This window comes from Mesoplodon bidens (assembly GCF_964165515.1).
Source record: "Mesoplodon bidens genome assembly, chromosome: 5".
NCBI classification, from domain to species: domain Eukaryota; kingdom Metazoa; phylum Chordata; class Mammalia; order Artiodactyla; family Ziphiidae; genus Mesoplodon; species Mesoplodon bidens.
Genome location: NC_138161.1, coordinates 113,418,102 through 113,442,190, shown reverse-complemented (window position 1 = coordinate 113,442,190; position 24,089 = coordinate 113,418,102). Strand labels below are relative to the sequence as shown.

Genomic DNA, 24,089 nt, shown 5'->3' with positions numbered 1-24,089 from the left:
AACATCCCTTCCCCTGAGGCTCAGAGAGACGCCTGCTACCTCCCAGGGGAATAACTTTGCTGGACTTGTTAAATGGAAAGCCCTGTCCCCCACAAAGGCCGCTGGGGGTCAGAAGTGGAAAAAATGACAAAGAAACAGCCTGGACCAAGAGCCAAAGACATTTAATTATTGCAAGACTGTGGGGAGTGTCCATCTGTGAGCATAACCTTCCCCCAGTAAAACTTGCCTGCACCAAGGGATCAAGTAACAAGAGAGGGAATTAAATCTCCTGGGCCTCGCAGATGTCTGTGTTTGCTGGAGAGGGAGTGGAGAGGTTGGGGACGCCCCTGAATCATTGCCGGCAGCTGATCACCCAGGATTCAGAAAGACTCACACACTGTCTGCCCAGTCTAAGGCCTGGCTTCTAAGCAGGTCCCAGGGGCCTTCTTCAGCCAAAGCTCTGGTCTAACCGAGGTCCAAGCTGTCGGGCCCCATGCAGCCTAGCGTGCAGCCGGCCACCTGATAACCAGAGAACAGCTCCATTTCAGCCACTAAGTCTCAGGTCCTGCTGGGCACAGGAATGCTATAAAAAGCACTTCGGCAACAGCAAGTAAATCTGTTCTGCTACTCCTCCCTTCAGAGTCCATTTCCCTGAGGGCTCAGGAAAGAATGCAGAGAGTTGGTCAGGCAGCTGGAATCAGGCTCCTCTTCCCCGATTACTGTGGACTCTTGAAAGTGAAGGCTCCCCAGTTCCAGGAGGCTTTCCGTTTTCCCACTCCGAGATTCCAAAGGAAGGTCGCGGACACAGCAGTCCTCCCTCCCCCTCAGTCTTATTATTTGAACCTCATTGGGATGCTCCTGGTTCCCGCACAGGGCTGCTGGCCTGATCCACCCTTTCAAAGGGGCTACCCAGCCCCCACCCAACAAACCCACGCTCTGCAAATGCCAAGTCCACTAGGAGCTCGCTGAGACAAAGCGCTGGGCATGGGCAAGGGGTGGAGAGCCCCAGGGGAGGGGCCGGAGAGCGGGACGCTGTGGGAAGCCCCCAACGGGGCTCGCTGGGTCCTTTGTACCGGGCGTTAGTGCCGGTCGCACACCCAGCCACTTGCATACTGATTTGTCAAAGCCAGTTCATGAGAAAACTGACTCCCAGGGGCCAGGCCCACTCAGTCAGCCCTGGTTGATGCTGGGAGGAAAATTAGGGAAAAAGCAGAAATCACTGGATTTGGGACTGCAAGATTTCACGTAAGGAATATTTCTCTGAGGACAACCTCTGTCCCTCACCCCCTACCACCTCCCCTTGCTTCTTGCCTGGACAGATAGATCTCTTAACCCAGAGGACAGTCACAGAACCGTGGCCTCTGACTGGAAGTGACCATGGAGACGGTGCCCGCCCACCTCCTCCACCTCTGCAGGAAGCTCTGGTTACACGGAGGCGAGACCTGTCCGGATGCCACTTGAACCCAGCTGTCCCAAGGCTCCCCCTCCCCCATGGGCCATGTCCTTATCCACAGGCCAGACGCTGAGAGGCACCGGATGGCAGTTACACCGTGTCTGCTTTCCCCAACCCCTCTCCTCCAGTGAGCCCCCGGGCCCTTCTGCGGTGCTCTTTACTCTGCCTACCCTCCTCGCCATTTCTGACTTACCCAGAGCCCTCCCAGCTTATGGTACTAAAGAACGGAAATCATGCCTGCCAACTAATGGCCAGACACCTTAGCTTGGCATGTATGTTCCACCAGTTGGCCCAATCCTGCCTCTGCAGCCCCAGCTCCTCTCTTCGCAGTTCCCAACCCACTCCCCTCAGCTGCTTCCCACCTGCAACAGGGCAATCAATGCTCTTTCACACCTTCTCGGACTCACCACTAATGGGGCCTCCCCACTCTTTTTCTATGTCTGGAAAACTCGGAGCCTCAGCTCAAACAGCACCCGCTCTGCGATGCGGGGCCCTTCTCCCTTGGGGCTCCCGCAGCACCAGGCCCAGCTTTCAACACTGCCCCCAACCCTATGGGGTTGACTCCTGCACCTACATTTCCTCCACCAGATTTGTCCCCGGGACAAATGTCAAGAGGGAAATGCCTACATACTCAGGAGCAAACCTAAGTCCAACTGCCGGCTCTTTGGAGAAAGTTCAGCCTGAGATGAGGGACAGAAGTACATCTCTCCTTCAGCAAAAAGGGGGTCGAGGGGAAGCCCCCCAGTTCTCCCTCCAGGCCAGCTCCGTGGGCACATGTCCGTGCAGTCACACAGAGCCCCGTGCTCAGAAGGGCCCGTGTTTAGTTTAATGCTCTGCTGTTGTCATCTTGAAATTCTTTATTTTTTAACAAGGACCCCACATTTCCATTTTGCCCTGGATTCTGCCCCCCACTGCCTCCAGGGCCTCAGAGAGCTCACCTCTGGTGGCCTGCAAGCAGCACCGGGTCCGGCTATGACAGGCAAGTGGCTACTACTCTGTGTCAGCTTGTTTCCACCCACAGAAAACAAAACCTCACAGCCCTGGCGGCAGAGCCGGGGGCCATGTGACTGTGGCCTCTTGGGCAGAGAGAGGAAACAAGGAGCCAGCATGGCAGGCCTGCCTTTGGGCCGCTGTCTCAACAGGACCACGGCCCCTGGGACCCCAAGGGAGGCTCTCCCTGGCCTGCTGTCGAGGGCGTGGGAGAAGCACCCTTCTTCCTTCCATTTCAAATGCTCTAGAAATCATCCAGATATGTCTGAGATTTTCCACTTTTGTGAAAAATGCCACTTAAAATCCTTTCCTGTCTTCTGGACAATGTTCCTATTTTTCCAAAGTATCCTAGCAAAAAACAAAATCTGTACACTAGAGTGTCCGTACAAAAGTGGTGATGATCCCACCTTTAGCTTCTCTGAAACTTTTACTTTCAAAATGCACGAGGTATAAGGAAAAACACACGAACTTTGGCATCAGTGGTTGCAGCTCTGACTCCCGGCGCTTGTGCTCACCAGCAGCCAGACTTCCAGCAAGTCTCTCAGGGCCCCCCACCTTGGAGCCTCAGTCTTTCTCACATAAAATGGGGAAGTAATGTCTATCTGACAGAGGCTGCAAGCAGCAGAGGAAGCCAGCAGCCAAGCTCTAGCAGAGCATGGAGAGTATTATAAATTCCCACAAAATGGTAACTCTGTCATTCCCTCCACGGTCAGAAGGCGATGACCAGGAAGAGGACTTGGTTTGGAGACAGCTGTGAGTCCACTGCCGTCTGTGGGTGACCCCACATCTCGGGACTCCCAGCAGCACTGAGCCCCAGGGGGTGTTCACAGAATGCGGTGAGGTGTTCCCTGCTGGAGGCCCCGGCCCTTGTTATGTTCTGAGGCGAGCCGTCTGAACGGGGATGATGGAACAGAACCATGGGCAGCAAGAGGCCAGGGGGAGGGGGCATGGGTGCTGGCATCAGAGCCAGAAAGCCCTAGCCTTGAACTTTCACTTTGCCACTTACTGGCTGCTACTTACTGGCTACTTACTTGGGCAATTAATTGAATTCTTCGTGCCTCAGTTTTTCTCATCTGTCAACATGAATAACTATCTTCCTTACAAGGAACCCAGTGAGGAACATGGAGCTAACTCTTTGTCCAGTTACTTTCCAGTCCTTTCCAATACTAACTGCATTGCCCCCTTGGGTCCATTAGGGACCCAATATTCTTATAATCATTTCCCCCCTTTTTTTTCCCTTATGGCAGCATAAACTGGCTTCAGTTTCTTGCATTCAAAAAGAATTCCAACTTTATGCTATTATTATCAACAAACACCAGTTCCTTTCATCTTCCTGGGGTCTATATACCTCCATCATGATAGTTCCTTTACAGTTGCCCTTTGGAAAAAAAAGAAAACTGAACAAAGAACCCCAGATGCAGTCTGACCCACACAAAAAAGAGTGAAACCATTTTCTCTGGGGTTCCATTAATGCAGCCTCAGTTGGCAGTTTTTTTTTTTTAAAGCAACACTGCTTATTCACACTGAGCCTTTGGGAATTAGAATCTACCAGATCCTCTTCTTAAAAGCTACTACCAAACCAAGTTCCCTCTATCCTATTAATATTCTGAACTTAATGCAAGATATTAATCCTGATGATTTCAACCCAGCTCAATTTTTTAAAATGTTCTTAAATCTTGGCTTTCCTGCTTTATAAGCTAACCTGTTTTCTCCAGCTTTGTGACCTCCCCACCTTTGATAAGTAGTTCTCCCTCAAGTTAATCTCAAGCCAGTAGCAGACAGGAGATAGCTGGAACCTCAGTCAAGTCTTCCTCCAGATGACGTTATCAACACACTTAGAAAGCAGGTTTACTCAGCTATGCATCTGCCTAGCTGTGCTATCACCAACCCATGCTACCTGTCTTTGCATAAGGATGTCATTAGAAATTGTCAAGAGACTTCCTGAAACCCAGACACCTGGTGTGTGTGCTGTACATCCTCCTCCTTGCCTCTGTTCCACTGAACCTATTTCTCCAAGTAAAAGGTTCCTTGTTTGGGTGTTTTTCACACATCATTCTTTAGCTTTCCTGACACACTGCACCAAACATCCCATCCACAGATCTACAGAATCCACTTACATGTAGTTTTTCTGGTTAGTTCTGCCTCCTTCCATTTTTCACAGCTGTCTCTTTAAAGCTGGTGACTATAAGGCTTTTGTGTTTTTTAAAAACATCATCTGGATTGATTAATCATTGCAATTGATCAAAACAACATAAATATATCACAAAATTTGACAAGTATTAAAAATAAAATTTTACTGGATGTGCCACTTTAATCAGATGGGGCTTTCCCCACCCAAGTAGTTCATGTACATTGAAAATATTACTCATTGCTAAATAAGACAGGGAATGGCATCGATTCTACTCCTATTTTTTATTTGTATAGATTAAAGCACTCTCTGCAAAATTTATTCACGTCAATAGGAAAATGGGAATAGGAGTTTTGTTATAGCAATGTCACCTTATTCTATGAGTACCTTCTTAGCGATACGCCATAAGTAATCATTTTAAATTTTTAATGATTCATCGTTTGAAAACTTGATTAGGCCAATCTTTCACTTTTTTTTTTTTTAAGCAAAAAGAAACTTAGAAAAAAACCTGCGTTAGAAAAAGATCTGTTACCTAGTCATTAGAGTCCTTCACCTTCTCAACCTTGATACTGCATTCTGAATGGCCCCTTTGCTGGGGTGAGGTACCACTGTAAGATTTAGAATGGGTGAGATGTACACCTGTGGGTTGTAACGTGGGCGAAGGGCAGTTGGGAAGGGGAAGGAGGGAGAGAATCAATTACAGAACGTGAGGAAGCTCCAGAAGACCACGCTGCAGTGTAAGCAGTCATGCGGCCACACCTGTATCTTTTGGAGCTGTTTCCCTGGAATCCAGGGTATGTCTGCTTATCTCCACCTTGGCCATCATTAGTGCTTATGAAAGCCCAGGAGATATGGTCATGTATTTTTAAGGTCCCTATAATTTTTCTGGTTCCAACCAGATCCTTTAGTTACAGAAGAGAACTTTCCCTCAGTTCTCTATTTGCCTTTCTATTTTCTGAGCAATGAAAAATGTGTCAATAAAGCAAGGAATGGATCTCACAGTCTGCTTCTGGCAGCAGGACTCTCTAGAAGTGAAGATGGCTCTCCATCACCACTCTGCCTGCCTCTGAGCCAGTATTTCGTCTTTGTTCTCATCATCCATATATCTTCCTCCTTCCCTCACGTCCTTGGCTTGGTACACAGATACACATCTTTATACACAATGTTGCTTCTCTACCATTTAATTATATCCACTTAAATCCAGACAAGGCACCCATGCCCTCCACTGCAACAGAGTTATCCATTCCATCTCATCAAATCAGAAGAGGTGGATGGCTTTCTTCATATTTTACAGAAAGGAAAAGTGAAAGTCAGATTACCCAAGGCACAGAGCAAGCTGTAGAAGACCAGAAACGCAGGCAGGGTCTTTTAGCTTTCCACCTACACTCCCCCACCCGATTTCATCCCTGTCAAACAAAGATAATGGTGGTTTAAGACACCAAAGGCACAATGTCAACTTGAGGAAGCCTTAAGTGACAACGCACTGAAGGCTGTGTACTGCCTGGAGCTTTTTACTAAGTCCACCTGCATGTTGAAGGCACAGCACAGGGCAGGCTTAGGAAAGTCCCCCAGCATGCAGAGTTGGAAGACAGAATACAAACTCCTAAAGGCCTCTTATAAGTCACGAAAGTTATCAGCAGCCAAAGAATGATGACCAACATTAACAAGTATAAACAAACGGGAGGTGAGAACTTACTGTGTCCCCGATCTTCAGGCCTTCACACTTCCTCTGACCAGGGTAAGATACACCATCCTGGCAGGTAGCAGTGAAGAAGAGATTAATATCCTCAGGCTGATCCCAGACGGACAGCTCCACTTTAGACCGGATGCTCTGAACAGAGAGAGAAGATGAAGCCAGAACCACTTAGTAAAGGCTGCAGCCAAGATGTTCTCCACACTGGTTCTCTGATGCCCACAGGGCTTCCTTTAACTCCGGGATCTCAAGCCAAGGCAAGAGCCAGTGGGCTAGGTTCACTGCCCCTTCCTCATCCCTTTCGTCCTCTCCACACCCACACACCATCCTACTAGCCCTGGCCTGAGGTCTCCCTCTGTGAGCTCAGAGAAGTTGCTAATGGCCCACCTGCCATATGATCATCTCATCTGCTTCTAGGGGTCATGCTCTGTTCCTGCTCATCTCTGCAGAGTCACCCCATCCTCACCCTCAGCTTCACACAGCGCCTCAGATCTTGCCATGCTCACCCAGACGCTGGGCCTTTGCACGTGCCTGGGATAATGTTCCTTTGCTCAGCTGCTCTTCTCTCTCCTCCCCCCGCCCTCCGTCAGCTCTCTATCTTCCTTCCCCATCAGCTCAGCAGGTACCTCAGATGAGATCCAAATTCATGAGCTCTGAACTACATTCTGAGAGAATAAGACCTTATATGTGGATTATGTTCTCAAGACAATGGATGAAGCAAAAATCAAGCCAAAGTTATCGGACAGATTAGAAAAAATAAAAGACTAAAAATATCAAGTGCTGGAAATGAGTTGGAGCAACTGGGTGCCTCATACCCTGCTGGTGGGAGCGTGAACTGGTACAACCCTTGAGAAAAACATTAATAAGCAGTACCTACTAATGCTTAGGTCAACCTTAGACAAGCAATTTACACTAGGATTATATCCAACAGAGATGTGTACTGACCAGAAAACACGTACGAATGTTCACAGCAACACTGTCTGTAACAGCTAGAAACTGCAACTACCCAAATGCCTATCAACAGAACAGACTTTTTTTTTTCAAATTATGGTGTGTTCATGTAGAATATCACATAGTACAAGAATGAATGAAATATGACTACATGTCATGACACAGATGAATCTCATAAACATCACAGAGCCCAAAAGAAGCCAGATGCAAAAGGCATACATATTCTATGATTCTATTTATATGAAATTCAAAAACAGGCAAAACTAACGGTTACCCCCAGGGGATAGTAATAGAAAAGGACATAGGGGTTCTGGATGCAGTAATATTCTGTTTTTTGGCCTGGGTGGTTCTACACTCGGGTGTATTTAGTTTGTACAAAGTCTGTACAATCTTCTGTATGTCTCCAATTTTAAAAAATTGACACTGAGAATCTCTAAGGAGGATGTACTTTAGAGACAGACGCCAAATGAAATAACTGGCTTGTAGTTAGGGCACATCTTACAAAAAGAATTTTTTATACACTAAATACACTCGGAATAGCAGGATGCACATACTCCGAGAGACACATGGACACCCCGCCAGATCAACTGACAGCCCTTCAGACTCCCACCTCCTTCTCAGGTGCACTCCAGAGAACAGGGCATTGGACTGAATGGCAGGCAGAAGTGCCTCCTGCTCTCATGGGGTTTCTTTTCTTTTTTTCTTTTCTGCTGAGCATGTAGTGTTAAACTTGAATTAGTTAAATATGCAGTTTTCCCAACACATTAACAGCTTGTTGAAAACACTCTCTGCAAAAAATAGTCTCTCCCTTTGCAACAAATTGTCTAAGTGCTTCTACAACTCTAAAAATACTCTCTCTTAAATCCACTTCCTCTTGTTAGTGCCAGCCTCCACTGGCAGAGGGCTTCCAGAGCACCACTCAGCACACACAGCTCTCCTGCTGTTCACAAATCTGTTCTCCCCACTGAGCTGTGAATTTCAAGGACCATATCATATTTCTCTCTAGGACTGAACACAAGCTTTTGCTGAATGGATGGATGGATGGATGGATGGATGGATGGATGGATGGATGGATGGATGTTTTAACAGCAGCTATGGTAGGCAGCTCAGGCCTACTGGAAGAAACTTAATTTTTGAGAGACAAGGTAAATTAAAAATTATATATATTAGGGCTTCCCTGGTGGCTCAGTGGTTGAGAGTCCGCCTGCCGATGCAGGGGACACAGGTTCGTGCCCTGGTCCGGGAAGATCCCACATGCCGTGGAGCAGCTGGGCCCGTGAGCCATGGCCGCTGAGCCTGTGCATCCGGAGCCTGTGCTCCGCAACGGGAGAGGCCACAACAGTGAGAGGCCTGCGTGCCAGGAAAAAAAAAAAATTATATATATTAAATGCAAATAAATGTGAGGATGAGGCAAAACAGTTTATCTTTAAAGGGCTAGGTAGATCGGAGCTATTTAAAAATCACTTGGGATCAGTCTCATGAAATATGACGGCCCTGTGGCTCACAAACAAGACTTTGGGAGAAAGCATCAGCCCTTCCCATCAAGATCTGCTGAAGCCACCACCCGGAAGCATTAATGGGGAACTCGGTGGAGGGAGAGAGAGCACTGGGGACTGGGACTCCCATTCAATGAATCAATAACTGTAACAGATGGAAACAGAATCCTATATTCTACTTCTGGCCGTGAGACCCCCAAGTTTTGTGTTCAGATCTGAAGTTTGTATTATTCCTGATCCCCATGTTGTCTCTGGAATCAGAAACCCTTAAGATGTTAGTGAGGGTAGGAACTGTGGAGAGATTATTCAGTTCAAACCTCCCATTTTATGGAAGTGGGAACTGAGGCCAAAGAAAGGGCCTTATCCAGGGCCACTCAGCTGCCAGGGGCAGGCAGGACCAGAACTGGGCCTTCTGGGTCTCCCGGCAGTGCTCTCTGTAGTCACCAGACCGGGCCCTTCTTTACTCGGAAACTGGCTCTGATCTTGGAGTGCAGATGGTCAGGTTGTATCCTGGTTGAGTCAGTCTCCCCTCAAAGATTATGAGCTCCTGGAGGGCAGGACTGTGTTCTGTTCACTGTTTTATTCCCACCGTGTGGCATGATGCCTGCCATATGTTAGGCAGTATTTATTTGTTGAACAAATGAATGAAATGGATGGAGTACAGGATACAGCAGAGGATCAAAGCCACAGCCAGTGCAGTTCTGGTGCATGAAAACTTTTGTGTCATAAGATAATTATGTGAAATTCAATTAATTCCTACCAAATTTGCTTCTGAACATGATTCCTTACTCCTCACCCTAGGACAAGAAGACAACGTCAAGAAGTTTAAAGGCTATTAAATACTCAGGCTAGGTCCCATCTGCAATTGCTTTAAGTCAGGCCAGCTGTGGAGTGGGTGGGAGCAGACTTCATGGCAACAACAAAAAGAGAAACATGTGCTCGGAGAGGAGGACTCTGATGTCACCCTCCACATGCAGCTCTAGTGGTTTCCAGCTCATTCTTTTCCTTCCCACTCTGAAAAGGGACCCCCCCACCGCCATGATTTCTCTCTGAGTCCTACCCCCCTTTGTCAAGGTGACATAATGCTGGTGTGTGTGTGTGTGTGTGTGTGTTTGCACACACCCAGGGCCCTACCTCCGAGCTCTGGAAGGGAACCTCTCGCCAGCACCCACTATACAGCAAAGCTCCACGCTGGTGATCTCTCACAATAAAGAAGTTGGCACAGCAAGAAAAAATGTAGAAATCGAAGCCCAGAGGTGAACGTTTCACACAGTGAAAGCCAAGAACGACAGACTCGATTCTACGAGATGTTACGTTAAACGTGCCCTTTCCGTTTTGCTCCCTCCCCAGCCTAGAGTCACGCCATGGCCATTTCTGCTGTTACCTGTGCTCTGCTGCAATCCTCTCTGGATGTCCCCACGGACGGTGTGCCAACTATAAGTGAGGTAGAAGTCAACCCCAAAACACAGAGGTGGCAAGGTGACGCAGAGAAACACAAATGGTCCCATGAGAGCTGTGCTTGGACCGTGGCCAGGGAGAGGAGCAGGTGAAAGGACAACCAGAGCCCCTGCACGGGCCAAAGCGCACGTGTGTACGCACGCGCGCGCACACACACACAGGCCTGTGCAGGCCAAAGTGCACGTGCACACGCATGTACACACACACATAGAGGCCCGTGCAAGCCAAAGTGCATGTACACACACACACACTCAGGCCCGTGCAGGCCAAAGTGCATGTGCACACGTACACATATACACACACACACACACACACGCCCATGCAGGTTCAAATCCAAAAATATGGGCAGCTGAGGCCCAGCCCGGGCCTTCCCGTTTGCCAGAAAGGACGGCAACTAGCAAACAGGGTGCTAATCAACGTCAAGCACCAACATACCCCCAACGCGGCTTCCAACAACTAGACTTTGCTCTGAATACCTTGCTGCTTCTATATTTAATATATTTCTTTAAATTTCCACTGAAGGAAAGGGCAGAGAAGTAGGGAGTTACCAAGGGTCCCGACTTTTTAGGGTGATGGACACATTCACTGTCTTGATGTAGTGATGGTTTTCACAGGTGTGTACAAGTGTCAAAACTTATCAAAATATACACTTTAAATCTGTACACTGTATTGTTGGTTAATTATCTCTCAATAAATCTGTTTTCATTTTCCAATGAATCTGCACAGTCGTTGTGGATAGTATTCCAGAAACGCCCATCTTAAAGGTTGAATTTCACACGTTCACTCATGAGTCACACGTCTTATTTCCTAACGTGTTCTCTTACAGACACACCAGTTTAACTCAGAGTCCAGCTACGGTACTAGATTCCCAAAGGTCCTCAGGGGGCTCATGCCAGGTTCCAAACGCAGTTTCTTCCTGGAATAGACCCCCTTCTCTACTCTTCTGGTTCCCAAATCCTCAGCCGCAGAAAGGGCTCCCTGCTCCTCTCCTGACCTCTGCCTAAACCCAGGCCCCTGGATTTCCATTAAGAAAACGAATTTATCTACCATGAATCCTGCTCAGGGCCAAAGCAACGTGCCTCAGAGGGAGAGCAGCACTGAGCATTTATGAGATCCCGCCCAGGGAACCACCACCACTGTCTCATGCACCCTGGTCTTCAGTGGACCTACACACGGGTGTGGATGTGCAAACCGCTTGGCCGCACAGAACGCTGACTGAGCAGAGCGCCTTTTCCATTTCTGGTGCATGCCACCCCGCCAGTTCTACAGAACTGGGTGTCATGATGCCCTCCTATATTAAAGTCACGAGGAGCAGGGCCCTGGGCCTTCGGCAGGAAACGCTCCGGGGGGAGCCCCAGAGCTCTGTCAGCCACTCAGGAGTTCAGAACTCAGGAGCTGACCTAGGATGGAAATGCTGGGGGGTGGCTCTGCCCCAGAAACCCAGGAGAAATCCGCAGCCCACGCCAAAGCCCAGGATGTGGTTGCCCTTCAGCCATTTCTTCCCCAAAGGCCCTGGCTTGGCAGGAGGCAAGCACTGGTCACTGCACTATTGACAGCGGGTCCAGCAGCAGCCCCCTGCTAACCCAGGGGTCTCCAAGCCCCGGGACCCCAGCAGGACAGAGAGAGCAGCCCAGGGTAGGCCTCCGGCTCTCACACTGACTCCTTTGTTCCATATCCAGAGCTTGAGGCCCAAGGCATCACGGTGACGAGTGGCCCTCGGGATGGGGGTGACTTTGGGTAGGCCCAGCCCCCTGCCGACACACACGCTTCTCAGACTCCCTCAGCATGTCAGCTTCCACTCACTGTGGGAATCTGAAAACCGCCAAGTGTAGTTAACCTGGAAATCTGGTCTCACTGGGTTCTAAGGTGGCCACTGGATACGATGAGGATTAAAGGTCAGAGATCGGAAAAGAGGATGTTAGTATGTGGGGAATAAGTTAGGAAAGGAGAAGGAAGTCTAGTTTCTCGCAACAGGAAGTTCCCGGAGTGAGGAGGATCAGAGCCTGGGTGAGAGGAAGAGGATCCTCAGCTGCACAGAAGGTGGAGGTGGGGAGGAGGACGGAAAAGCAGCCACAAATCCTCACTGCTGCCCACGCACCGCCTTCAGGACACTGAGGCTCCAGGAGACCAGGTGAGGGCTGGGAACCCCCAAGCTCTGGGTCCCCCGTGGCGAGGGCATTACCTACGGCTCCTGGTCTAGCCGAGCAGTAACGCAAAATAAGGCTGCATCAGTAGGGTCACAAATTCAACCGGAAAGGCAGAGCTCCAAATACACATATGTAAATCAGTCATGGGAAAGTAAGATGGTTTTTCTAACACACATGTGATACCAGAGTGGTTAATCACACTCCCAGGTTAGCCCACATGTCTATTCTATGTAAGTTCAGGACTAACAGCACTCCTTAAACTAAATTTCCTCTATGTAGAACTTTGTTTTAACAGGAAGATGCACTCTGAATTCCAATTTGGGAAGTACCAGGCCTCATGAGGGGCTGGCTGGGCACTGGAGGCCTTGCAAGGAGGGGATAGCTGAGGGCACATACTTCCCAGCACAAGAAAATGTGCTTGTCGTTTTCCAGAGAAAAGGTAGGTCTGAGTCAAACCTTGGGTTTGGTTTGGGGGTTAGAAATTGAGAGGAAGGAGGGTAGGAAGGAAAAAGATTTGGGAATCATGGGTGACTGGCTTGGGATGTGGCAGTGACTGCTAAACTACATCCTTAAGTGCTGTACTTAGTAGAGCAGAGCCAAGTTAACAGGACGGGTTACAAAAGCACAGAATTTGGGCTTCCCTGGTGGCGCAGTAGTTGAGAGTCCACCTGCCGATGCAGGGGACACGGGTTCGTGCCCCGGTCCGGGAAGATCCCACATGCCGTGGAGCGGCTGGGCCTGTGAGCCATGTGCTCCACAACGGGAGAGGCCACAACAGTGAGAGGCCCGTGTACCGCAAAAAAAAAAAAAAAAAAAAAAAAGCACAGAATTTAACAGGCCCACTCAGGTTTCCTCTGAGAGGGCCTGATTACAATCAGACCCTAAGTGTGCAGACTCATTCTAGTCTGCAGGTCTATGTGGAGCTCCAGAAGCCTGGGGGATTTCAGTCCTGCCCACTGGGAGGCGAAGTCAGTGTGTGTGCTTCTCACTTCTCACCACGGGGAACACAGAGGCCTGAGTCCACCTGAGTCCACACCAGCTCCCGGAGCCTCAGTGGGAGAGGGTGGGGGAAGAAACCAGTGACTTACGTTGTATGCATTGATAATCAGTTGAATTATATTTTTGGAGTCTCCGTGTAATATCTCCACCGTTGTTCCAGGTATCAGGGCTGTAAAATTCTTGGGGGGGGGGAAAGAAAACAAATGAGCCCATTTTGCCCTTCCACACTGTCAAAGAGTGAACACTGCCCTACTGAGCTAGAACAGTCAGGGCCCCCAGCACTGATTCTGCCACTCTCTCACACCGTAAACTAGAGAAGATGCCACAAGCAGAGGTAAGAAGGCGGCAAAAGGGAATGGAGTTGCTGCAGTCAGCTGTGGAATCTTGACTCTTGAAGGTCTGAGGGGAAAGGGCCTGACAAGATCTGTTCCTAAAGTATAATGTCATCTTCTTCTTGGAGACCCCTCCTCTCTGGCATGTAATGGACAACTCTCTGGAATTCCATCCTCTAAGGTCAATATATTCTTGATGTTCTTGCCCCTCTCTCCCCTAGACTACATAGGCATTCCCAGGTTCAGTTCAAGGATGCCCTCGACCTGTCCAGCAGGAGTGAAAGGGGAAACTTTTCTAAGGGTCTCAAATACAGCCTCTTTTCCTAGGAGGGAAATGAATGTGAATGGTGCCTTCCCAAGGAGGTCTGGTATCTCTGGGTGAAGTCTTTGGCAAAGCAGGCAGCCTTGAAGTGGCTCCCTTTCCTCTTTCACTTGTACAAAGGCCTGAGTATGTCACTTACTAAAGTGACAGAAATAGCTAGAAACATCCGCCACCCTCAGCCTGCCTTGGACTGGATATGCCTCCCGAGTGAGAGGTCCTTGGTTCTGAGCAAGGCTGGCTTAAGCCAAGGTAGGTGTCTTCCCTCCTGAAGCATCCGGTAGCATTCTCAGTACAGTCTGTGCAACTGACCTCTAAAAATGGTATTTGTAATTGGATATGTTCTATCCTGCCATCTTCACTAAACAATCTCCTTCCCTTGTTTTCATCTTCTAAAACTGATTCAGACTAAAAGAAGATAAAGAACTCAAGAAGGTGTAAGTGGCATTTTATCAATGATTATCTCAGGCAGGAGCAGTATAAACACACCATCAGACAAGGGTTCTTCTGTGGATATTTAAGAGCAGGAAAGAGAGGGGAGGGCTTCCCTGGTGGCACAATGGTTGAGAGTCCGCCTGCCGATGCAGGGGACATGGGTTCGTGCCCCAGTCCGGGAGGATCCCACATGCCGCGGAGTGGCTGGGCCCGTGAGCCATGGCCGCTGAGCCTGCACGTCCGGAGCCTGTGCTCCACAGCGGGAGAAGCCACGGCAGTGAGAGGCCCGCGTATAGCAAAAAAAAAAAAAAAAAAAAAAAAGAGAGAGAGGGGACAGGGGTTGGCTGTTCTAGAGGTGGGGATTAATTTCTCATAACCTCTCAATTCAAAAGATGTCAAGAGGTGAGCTGGGCTTCACACCTGGCTCACACGAACACTCCTTGAGCAGCCTGGAGGAGAGTTCTAGTGAAAGGCAACTTGCCTGTGATTGTGGGAAAAAGCACATCCACGAGGGAAATGTATAATGGTGGCCCATGGGATGACCCTGGAAGAGTCTCTCTTAGACAAGGCAGACTCACACACATACTGCTCTGTTCACTCAAGACACGTATTGTTTTCTTCGGAAATTCCTGTCCCAAACTAACCCACTGGTCCCCCGTACTCTGCAGGAAGGCGTAAAAACTCTGGACTGTGGAACTGGTGATGTAGCCTGCCTAGATGCCTAGTTTTCTTTCTGTACATTTTCATTTTATATCATCCTTCCCTGTTCCCTGGGTGTTTCCATTTCATCATCTGAAAAACTATTTCCAAAGTTCTTCTCATTACCAAATTAGAAACCATATGTTTAACTTCCTTGGTATGTACTGCTATATGAACGCTTAAGAGCTTCCTTAATACTATTATTTTCCAGTAGATCAGGACAGGGCTATATTGCACCCTCCTCTGGATCTACGCCCACATAGAACAGGGCTGTTAACACTCCTCACCCGGCCTCCCCACACTTCACCTGACCCCACATTCCAACCTCCCATTCACCTCAGGGTCAGCAGGGCCCCCAGATTCAGGCCATCAGCCTCCCTCACTCCCTCCAGGTGTACCTTGTAGAGCATATAATGGTTCTTCGTCACTGCAAAGATGAGGTTGATGTTGTTTTCTGCCAATTTCTCTCCAAGCAAGGCAAGGGATGGATAGTCCTAGGGCCAAGGCAGAAGTCAAGGTTGTAACAGTTCTCGCAGGCTGACACACGAGCACGTGGCTCCAACGTGCACTCAGTAACTCTTCACTTGCCATGATAAGCATCTTCCCCTGGCAGCACCTTAATAACCACGCCCCCTCGGCAGCTCCTTACTGAGAAACTGTAGGGGGGATTCTCCAAGAAAGGACCTTCTGGCACCTACTAAGCTAGACTCACTCCTCCTACTCCTCCAACCCAGAATACAGAAGTGATGAGTGGAGGTTTCCCACACTTGGTCCGTGTTTCCATCCCTTCAGCAGGAATGGGGCAGAAGGGGCAAGTCCCCAAAAGGAGAGCCACCACGTCCGACCACCTACCATCAACACCTGTTATCTTCCCTCTCTTCCCTAAGACTTATCTTCCTGATCTCCTTGCCCTATTTTTCCTTTTCCTATGCCCAATACTGGGCCTGCCAATGTCCCCTACAGGTTCTGCTCAGTCCTCTCATGGCTCAGAATGGGCAGAAGAGGCTGCTGATATTTGGACTAAAAGTTGGGCTATGGCGGGGGAGGGGTGCAGAGCAAGAAGGGAGGGAGGACACCTCGAGGCAGCTTAGCAATGTCCGGGAGGATTTTACGGGCTGATGATGGATGCAAGGGTCCTCACCGGTGAGTTCTACAGTTATCAGGTTGTATAGTTACGAGTTTTTTTTCCCAGACTCCATTACTCTTGATCACCTCTTAAAACTGGAGAAAATGGGCTAGTCCAGCAAGAATTAGAAAGAATTTCTCTCTAGCCAGACACCAGAATGGGTTTGGGAAGGAAAAAACTGTACAGCAAATGTGGAAAAATCTTAATCGTTGGGTCTGGTTGATAGTTAGGTAGAGTCCACTTCACTGGCCTAGTATATGTGTGAAATTCTGCCTAAGTTCTGTTTAATCGCATGGTCCCAGTGACAGGCTACTGGGAGTGGAAGGTCCTTGGGGCTTCTCATCCCATGTAGGACACCTGCCACCCCACCCCTGACACTGATGGAACTCAGGGCATCAGGAAACCCATTTCTAGAATTCAGGAAGTCCCGTCTTCGCTGGTTTTGCCCCATAACTTCTATCCCAGTTTCTGGCTCTGCTGGAACACAGTCCTCTCCCTCGTGCAAAATCACCTCTCCCCTTTGAGATCCATCCTGTCTCGCCAGGTCACCTCTTCCCTCGACTAAACACTCCCCATGTGGGGGCACACAAGCAGAAAGATGGGGGCTTCCCTGGTGGCGCAGTGGTTGAGAGTCCGCCTGCTGATGCAGGGGACGCAGGTTCGTGCCCCGGTCCGGGAGGATCCCGCATGCCACGCAGCGGCTGGGCCCGTGAGCCATGGCCACTGAGCCTGCGCATCCGGAGCCTGTGCTCCGCAACGGGAGAGGCCACAACAGTGAAACGTCCATGTACCGCAAAAAAAAAAAACAAAACAGAAAGATGAACCAGCTACAGAAATCCCTGAGAAATGTTCTAAGTTAACGACGAGGAGAAGTTCTAGAAGCCCAGTTGGAGAAGATGGAGTAGAGACCCAGTCCCAAGAACGGGGTGGAAAGTCGGTGAGTAGAGGTCCAGAGGAAGGTGGCAAAGGCCTGTGAGGCCTCGGACCACAGGCGGGGTGGCGGGAGCGGTGCTGGGGTCCCCAGTCCTCACCATCTGGTTGGAGGCAGTGTACTCGTTGGCCTCATTCAGGTGGCACTGGCCGTCGTGAGGCTGCACCAGGCCCCCCAGCTTTCCGTCCAGCGCGATGTGGGGCACGTCGTCCGTTGTGAACACCAGCAAGTGCAGCGCGTCCTTTCGCCAGCCGATCTTCTCCTGAGGGACAGAGGTTGATGGGTGTTAGGCCTTCCTGGCTGCCACCCAAGCCTGCCCTGGGGCATCCTGCCCCTCCCTGCTCGACTCTGTACCTGACAGCCACTCCCCTTGGACGCCTCCCCTTTTAGCCTCCCCTATAGTTCCTTCCGCAGAGCAGCCTTTAGCCCCCCAACCTCCCTTCAACACACTCAGCTGGCTGCCCTTGTCTAAGATGACTGGTAAGTGACCACTTCAGTCCCCCAATTAGACACGAATCACTCACAACAGAGTGCTCAAATGATCAACAGACAGATCTGTCTTTGGAGGATCTGAGAAAACCTGCCATCTTTCTGGTCGAAGTAAACCACTCCAATCATGAATTGAACTACTCTGGTAGTTAAGGTCAATCAGATTAGCTCTTTTCTCCCTTTACTGCTTCACTGTGTGGAATGTATCCATTCTTCAGACAGAGGCACGGCTCAATACGAGCTATCTTGCAAGGGAAGGACTCTATTTTTTCATATTTAGACACTGTGGCCCCGATACAAAAACACTCCCAGTCATTACTAGTAGGAGCAGCTAGACCCTGATACAGGGCAACAAAAACTGGGATAGGGTTGCCTTCATACCAGTAGTGAAAGAGCATCCCCAAATACGTGGGTAGCAGGATGAATATAGGAAGGGTTTAAACACTGCTGAGTTATCTACACATGTACACTTGACACTGAAATAGGAGACTGGATTCACAGACTTTACAAGTTAAAAGCTATCACCTTATGGCAGATAAGGGATTGAGGGTATCATCCTCTCTTTCTTATCGCCACAATGATAGATAAAACAGCCTTCAAGAGCTATGATATTTTCTCATTTGCTCCAAAAGCAGCGTGGAAATAAGTCACAAAAAGTCAGCGTCGGGCTTCCCTGGTGGCGCAGTGGTTGAGTGTCCACCTGCCGATGCAGGGGACACGGGTTCATGCCCCGGTCCGGGAGGATCCCACATGCCACGGAGCGGCTGGGCCCGTGAGCCATGGCCGCTGGACCTGCGTGTCCAGAGGGGAAGATCCCACACGCCGCGGAGCAACTGGGCCCGTGAGCCATGGCCGCTGGGCCTGCGCGTCCGGAGCCTGTGCTCTGCAGCGGGAGAGGCCACAGCACTGAGAGGCCCGCGTACCGCAAAAAAAAAAAAAAAAAAAAAAAAAAGTCAGCATAACACAAGGAAGAAAAGGCAGTTTGAAAGGAAGCCAGGGAGGACTGAAAGCCAGGAGGCCAGCTGTGAGCAAAGAATTCACCTTTGGGGAATCAGTTTCCCAGACTCTTAACGTTCATCCAACAGACAATTACTGACTTCCTACCACATGCAGTCCCCATGGAAGGCACTGGGTCTAAGAAACAGCCTGTTCCGGACCTCAGAAAGCTTGCAGTCAAGTGGAAACACAACTTTAACATACCACAATAAGCATGCTAATGAAGGTAAATACACTTTTAATGGAAACCTGGGGAGGAGGAGAGAAGGCTTCCCAGGGCAGAGGAAATGTCAGCTGAGCTGAAGGTGAGCAGGACCCTTCAAGGAAACTGGAAGAAGAAATGACAGAGGAGGCAGAAGTTGGGGTGGGGAGTGGGCTGCTCTAGGCGCTAGTAAAGGCACCACGACGAGGCCGGGCACGTTTTCAGAACCCAGAGGAAGCAACCTAGAAGGTCCCTCACAGAGATGCATTCTAAGCTGTGACAAAAACTAATTTACGGTATTAGAAGGGGAGATAAGTGGATCCCCTTGGAGGCAGGACTGGGTGTCTTGGGAGGGGGTGTTAATAACTGGAATATATGGAAAGACAATGAAAACTCATCAAACAATTTTGAAAAACAACAACGAAGTTGGGGGATTCATTATCTAAGGCCATATTATAAAGCTACAATAATTGAGACAGTGTGGTACTGACAAAAGGATAGACACATAGACCAGTGGAACAGGATAGAAACCAGAAATAGACCCACACATACAGTCAATTCGATAGAAGGTATTGGAATAATTAGACATCCATATGAAAAAAAAAAATGAACCTCAACCCACAGCTCTCACTGTATACAAAAATGAACTCAAAGTGGATCATAGACCTAAAACTATAAAACGTCCGAAGGAAACAAAGGAGAAAAGCTTTGTGACCTTGGTATAGGCAAAGATTTCTTAGATGATTCACAGGATAAAAATTTGATGAATTATTATTAATTAGTTAATTTGACAAATTAATTATTTGAATTAATTACTCACGATCAGGTGGTGAATACATAGACAAACTGTAGTACATCTCTACAATGGAATACTATTCAGCAATAAAGAGGAACAAACTGCTGATACACACAACTCAGATGAATCTCCAAAGCACTAGGTTAAGTGAAAAAAGCCTGACTCAAAAGGCAACTTACTGCCTAACCCCATTCAGAAGTTATTCACGGAAAGACAAAAATATAGGGACAGAAAACAGATTGGTGGTTGCCAAAGGCTGAGCGCAAAGGGAGAGGTCAACAACAGATGGGCGTTGGGAAACTTTCTGAGGTGACAGAAATTACCTATATCTTTTTTTTTTTTCATGTCTTTTCTTCATCTATATCTTAATTGTCGGGGTGGCTCTAAGACGTTATACCTAAAAAGGGTGAATTTTACTCTATGTAAATCATCCCTCAATACACCTCACTTTGAAAAAACCTTGAAGAAATATATACATCTTTTGACTGGATGATTCTACCGCAGGAGACTCTATCTGCAAGAAGTATTCTGAAGTACGCACGGCAGTATTTTTACTAATAGTGACAAAACAGGAAAGAGGTGACTACCCTACCTGAATACGGGAACGGTTAAGTAAACTGAGATCTCTCCTTTCCACCATTAGAAATTATGTTCATAAAAAGTATGAAATTATGTGTAAGCATGTATAATATAAAGTGAAAAACAAAGAATACAGTACTGTAATTACAGTGTGATTACAAACTATGTAAGAAACAGGCATCACTCTCCACTAAAAAGAGAACAGAGACTGAAACAAAATATACCATAATGATGTTGGGATTGAGATTAGAGGCAGTATCTTTTTTTTTCCCCCCAAACTATTTAATAAGTGCTACTTTTAAAAGACTAGGCTTTGAATGCTGGCTCTGTCATTTAACTTTTTCAGCCTCCTTTTCTTCCACGCCAGCTTCTCAAGGGGCAGGCAGGAACCTAAGGAGGGTGACAGCAAGCAGATAGAATAACGTGGACCTTGGAAACTTGAAAGTGGGCATGGGAGCTTTTTGTCACTACCAACTACCTGTGTAGCTTTGACCACAATTATTTAACATCTCAAAGTTTTTTCTTGTTCGTAAGACAGGAATAATAATACTTAACATTTACTGTTCACCTCCACTATTCCATCACATCTTCACTGCAACCCTTATGAAGGAGGTAATATACTCTCATCTTGCAGATGAGGACACTGGTGTTCAGAGACATTAAGTCACTAGCCCAAGGTCACTGAACCAGTAAGGACCAGAGAAGTCAGATTCAGATGACCTGCCTCTTATCCGCAAAGCTAACTACCCAATCACATAGGGAGAGCCGAGGGTGTGTAATAATTGAGGTAGTTCATCAAAGTACTTGGTAAGCTCTCAACTAATGACTGCTGATCCAGGATAAATGTTTGTTGAATTGGAAGATTGCATCTGAAACAGAAATAGCTCCACAAATGAAGAGTAGCATGGCTTAATAATATTAATTCTGTCTTCTCTGAAGTGGACTCTTGTTATGTAAGTGATGTTAACAAACTTGGCCCAGAGGTCGGGCTGCACAGAATGAGATGCTTATTCATTCACCCAGGCTTTTGGGCTTGGAGATTTTACAAGCACTGACTCCACAGAGAATTTACAATAGAAATAATTTTCCTACTGGCTGCTTGGACTATTTTGAAGTCTTAAGTTCTGTATCCACATTTGGGGCAAAGATCAGTAGTGGGAAAGTGGATTTTTTTTTTAAAGGAATAACTACAGAATGGAGTGTGGCATGGGGGCCAGCATATGAGAGCTTTGGCACAGACAAGGCTGAGTTCAAGGGTTTGCTTTTGGAGACCCTAAGTCAGTCACTTCATCTCTCTCAGCCTCAGTTTCTTCCTCTGTAAAATGAAGATAATCCTACTTTGCAGGGTTGATCCTAGGTTAACAAGTATTTAGTACATAAGACACACTAAAAAAGGGGTCTATAGTTACTACTCTCAGACTAGTAATAACTTTTACATTCCTTCTCGTCTCCTTTTGCTTCTTGATGTGTGAGGCTCCACGGTCACTACAGGGACCATGAAGGCTTGCATACCGAAAAGTTTAAAAGCCTTGTATTAATTAAAACCACAGTGAGATTCTACCACACACCTAATAGAATGGTTAAAAATTAAAAAGACTGGCCACATCAAACACTGAGGGAGATGTGGAGGAAACGGAACTGGCAGACACTGCCCATAGGGTTATAAAATGATACAGGTACTTTGGAAAACAGTTTAGCAATTTCTTAAAAAGTTCAACACCTACCACATGACCCAGCCATCCCACTCTTAGGGACTGACCCATGAGAAATAAAAGCATACATCCACACAAAGACTTGAACACATTTGTAGCAGCTGCATTTATAATAGGCAAAAACTACCAAATATCCAAAACAACCCAGATACCCATCTACAGGTGGATGAATAAACTGTGGTGTATCCACACAAGGGAATACTACTCAGTAACAAAAGGAGTGATCACTCCTTAGCACAGGTGACACTCAGTAGCACAGATGTATCTCAAAACAGTTGTTCTGAGTGAAATAAGCCAGGCCAAAAAGAGTACATACTGGATTTCTGAGGTTTTAACAAACGCAAACTCACGTGTAGTGACAGAAAGCAAAGTAGTGGCTGCCTGGGGAAAGAGGGCAGGAGACGCAGGAGGGAGAAATGACAAAGGAGCACAAATACTCCTTTTTGGGGGGAGAAGGATATATGTTCGTCATCTTGATTACGGTGAATATATATCTCATGGGTATGTATAAATGTCAGTATTTGTCAAGTTGTACACGTTCAATATGTGTAGTTTACTATACATCAATCATACCTCAGTAAAGTTTTTTTAAACAAAGGCTTGGTGTGCTCAGAAAGTCACTCAAATATAGTAAATTAGATGACCAGACTGAATGTCAATACTGTGCTGGGAATTATGCATATTCCTTTGTTTGGTGGCAGTGCCCACAAAGCAGCTGGGAGTGTGGGCTCGGATGAATGGCAAACCTCAGTTCATGCCCACATCTTCCCTCGGCTTGTCTTTGTGACATTGGGCATGTTAGTTAATCTTTCCCAGTCCCAGCTTCTCAGCTATAAGATAGAGATAATAATAGTATTGATAGAATAGGGTTGTTGAGAGGATTAAGCAATATGATACACAAGGAGCACACCCAGCTCAGTACCTGCATGTAGTAAACAGTCAAGAACTGACAGTGATTGTCCTCAGTATTTCCATGGAGCTGAAAATCTGTGACTTAAATCCGGAAACACATCATCTTATTTTTGGATTGTAGGGTTATGGGTGATGTTTATTTCCTTTCTGCTCTCTGCATTCTCTAAATTTTTAGATTGAATATATTCTCTTTTTATACAAAACTATTTTAAGAGAAAAAAAGACAGACTTATTTGTTTAGCTAAACTTTTCTCCAAGTCTCTGGGTAAAAACAAGATTTTTAAAAGCCAATCTCCTAAACATGACAGAGGTCAGCCCTCAGATGAAAATGTCACGGGTGGGCGGGGTGGAAACGCGCTGGACTCCGAAGCCAGAAATCCAGCATCTGGCCGAGCCTGCAGTTTACCTGCCTTCTCTCCAGTCAAATCTGCATCAAATCCACCACAAGGTCTGTTCCAGCTTTCCAACTCCCAGTTCCCACGTGCTCAGGTGAGCAATGGACACAGGTAACAGGACTCACCTCGTCTATTCCAGGCACTCAGTGTCTGGTTCCACAGCCCTAGTATGCCTCTCCGTCATAAATAAACAGGCATCCCCCTGGCCTCTCCTCTGGTCTTAATGCTCTCAGGGAAGGCGTGCTCTCCCTCCCCAAGGAAACGCAGCCCCCAAATCCCACCCTCTCTGGAGCACCGTTCCATCAGTCAATTTCCTCTGCGTCCTTTCCTTGTGCCTAAAGATATGCTCACGACCCACTTCTAATAAACACTCTGTTTTTGACCCAACATCTCTCATCACCTGCCTCTACGACTAGCAGACTGGCTGCCTCTATTTCCTCTCCCCAGCTCCGTATAACCCGACTTCTCCACACCCCCCTACCGTCTCTCTCACCGGCGGCTCCCAGTCACCCGCCTCCTGCCCCCACACGCACAGTGGTTCTCTGCCCCAGCTGCACGTAAGGTCCTCAAGGGAGCTTCGACGATGCTGACGCCCGGCGGTTCTGATGTGACCTGCAGCCCAGCCACCGGGGCTTCTAAAGCTCCTGGGGGAGCCTACTGTGGCGCCAAGGTTGAGAACCTTGAAGCTCGCGCTGAGGTCCTGCTGCCAGCCCCGCAGCCATCCTCTGGCCTTGCTCTCCGGCCTCTCTGCTGCCGACCAGGGCCTCCGTCGAGCCCTCCTGCCCTTGGCTTCCTGGACACCGCACCGTCCAATGCCCCCGTCTCCTATGGCTGCTAGCGGATTCCACCTCCTCTCCCAGCACTGGATGAGG

General features: G+C 48.0%; 1 protein-coding gene across 2 annotated transcripts in view; it reads right to left on the bottom strand.

Annotated features, from left to right (window-relative positions):
* The window catches only part of ITGB5 (integrin subunit beta 5), a 109,698-nt gene that overhangs the window by 33,745 nt on the left and 51,864 nt on the right, over nt 1-24,089 (bottom strand). For both annotated transcript variants that reach the window (XM_081235272.1, XM_081235273.1), the window contains exons 6-9: nt 17,237-17,398; nt 15,478-15,573; nt 13,384-13,473; nt 6,247-6,381 (exon numbers count right to left, since the gene is read on the bottom strand). In XM_081235272.1, coding sequence (XP_081091398.1) covers nt 6,247-6,381; nt 13,384-13,473; nt 15,478-15,573; nt 17,237-17,398 — 483 coding nt within the window. The remainder of the gene's footprint in view (nt 1-6,246; nt 6,382-13,383; nt 13,474-15,477; nt 15,574-17,236; nt 17,399-24,089) is intronic.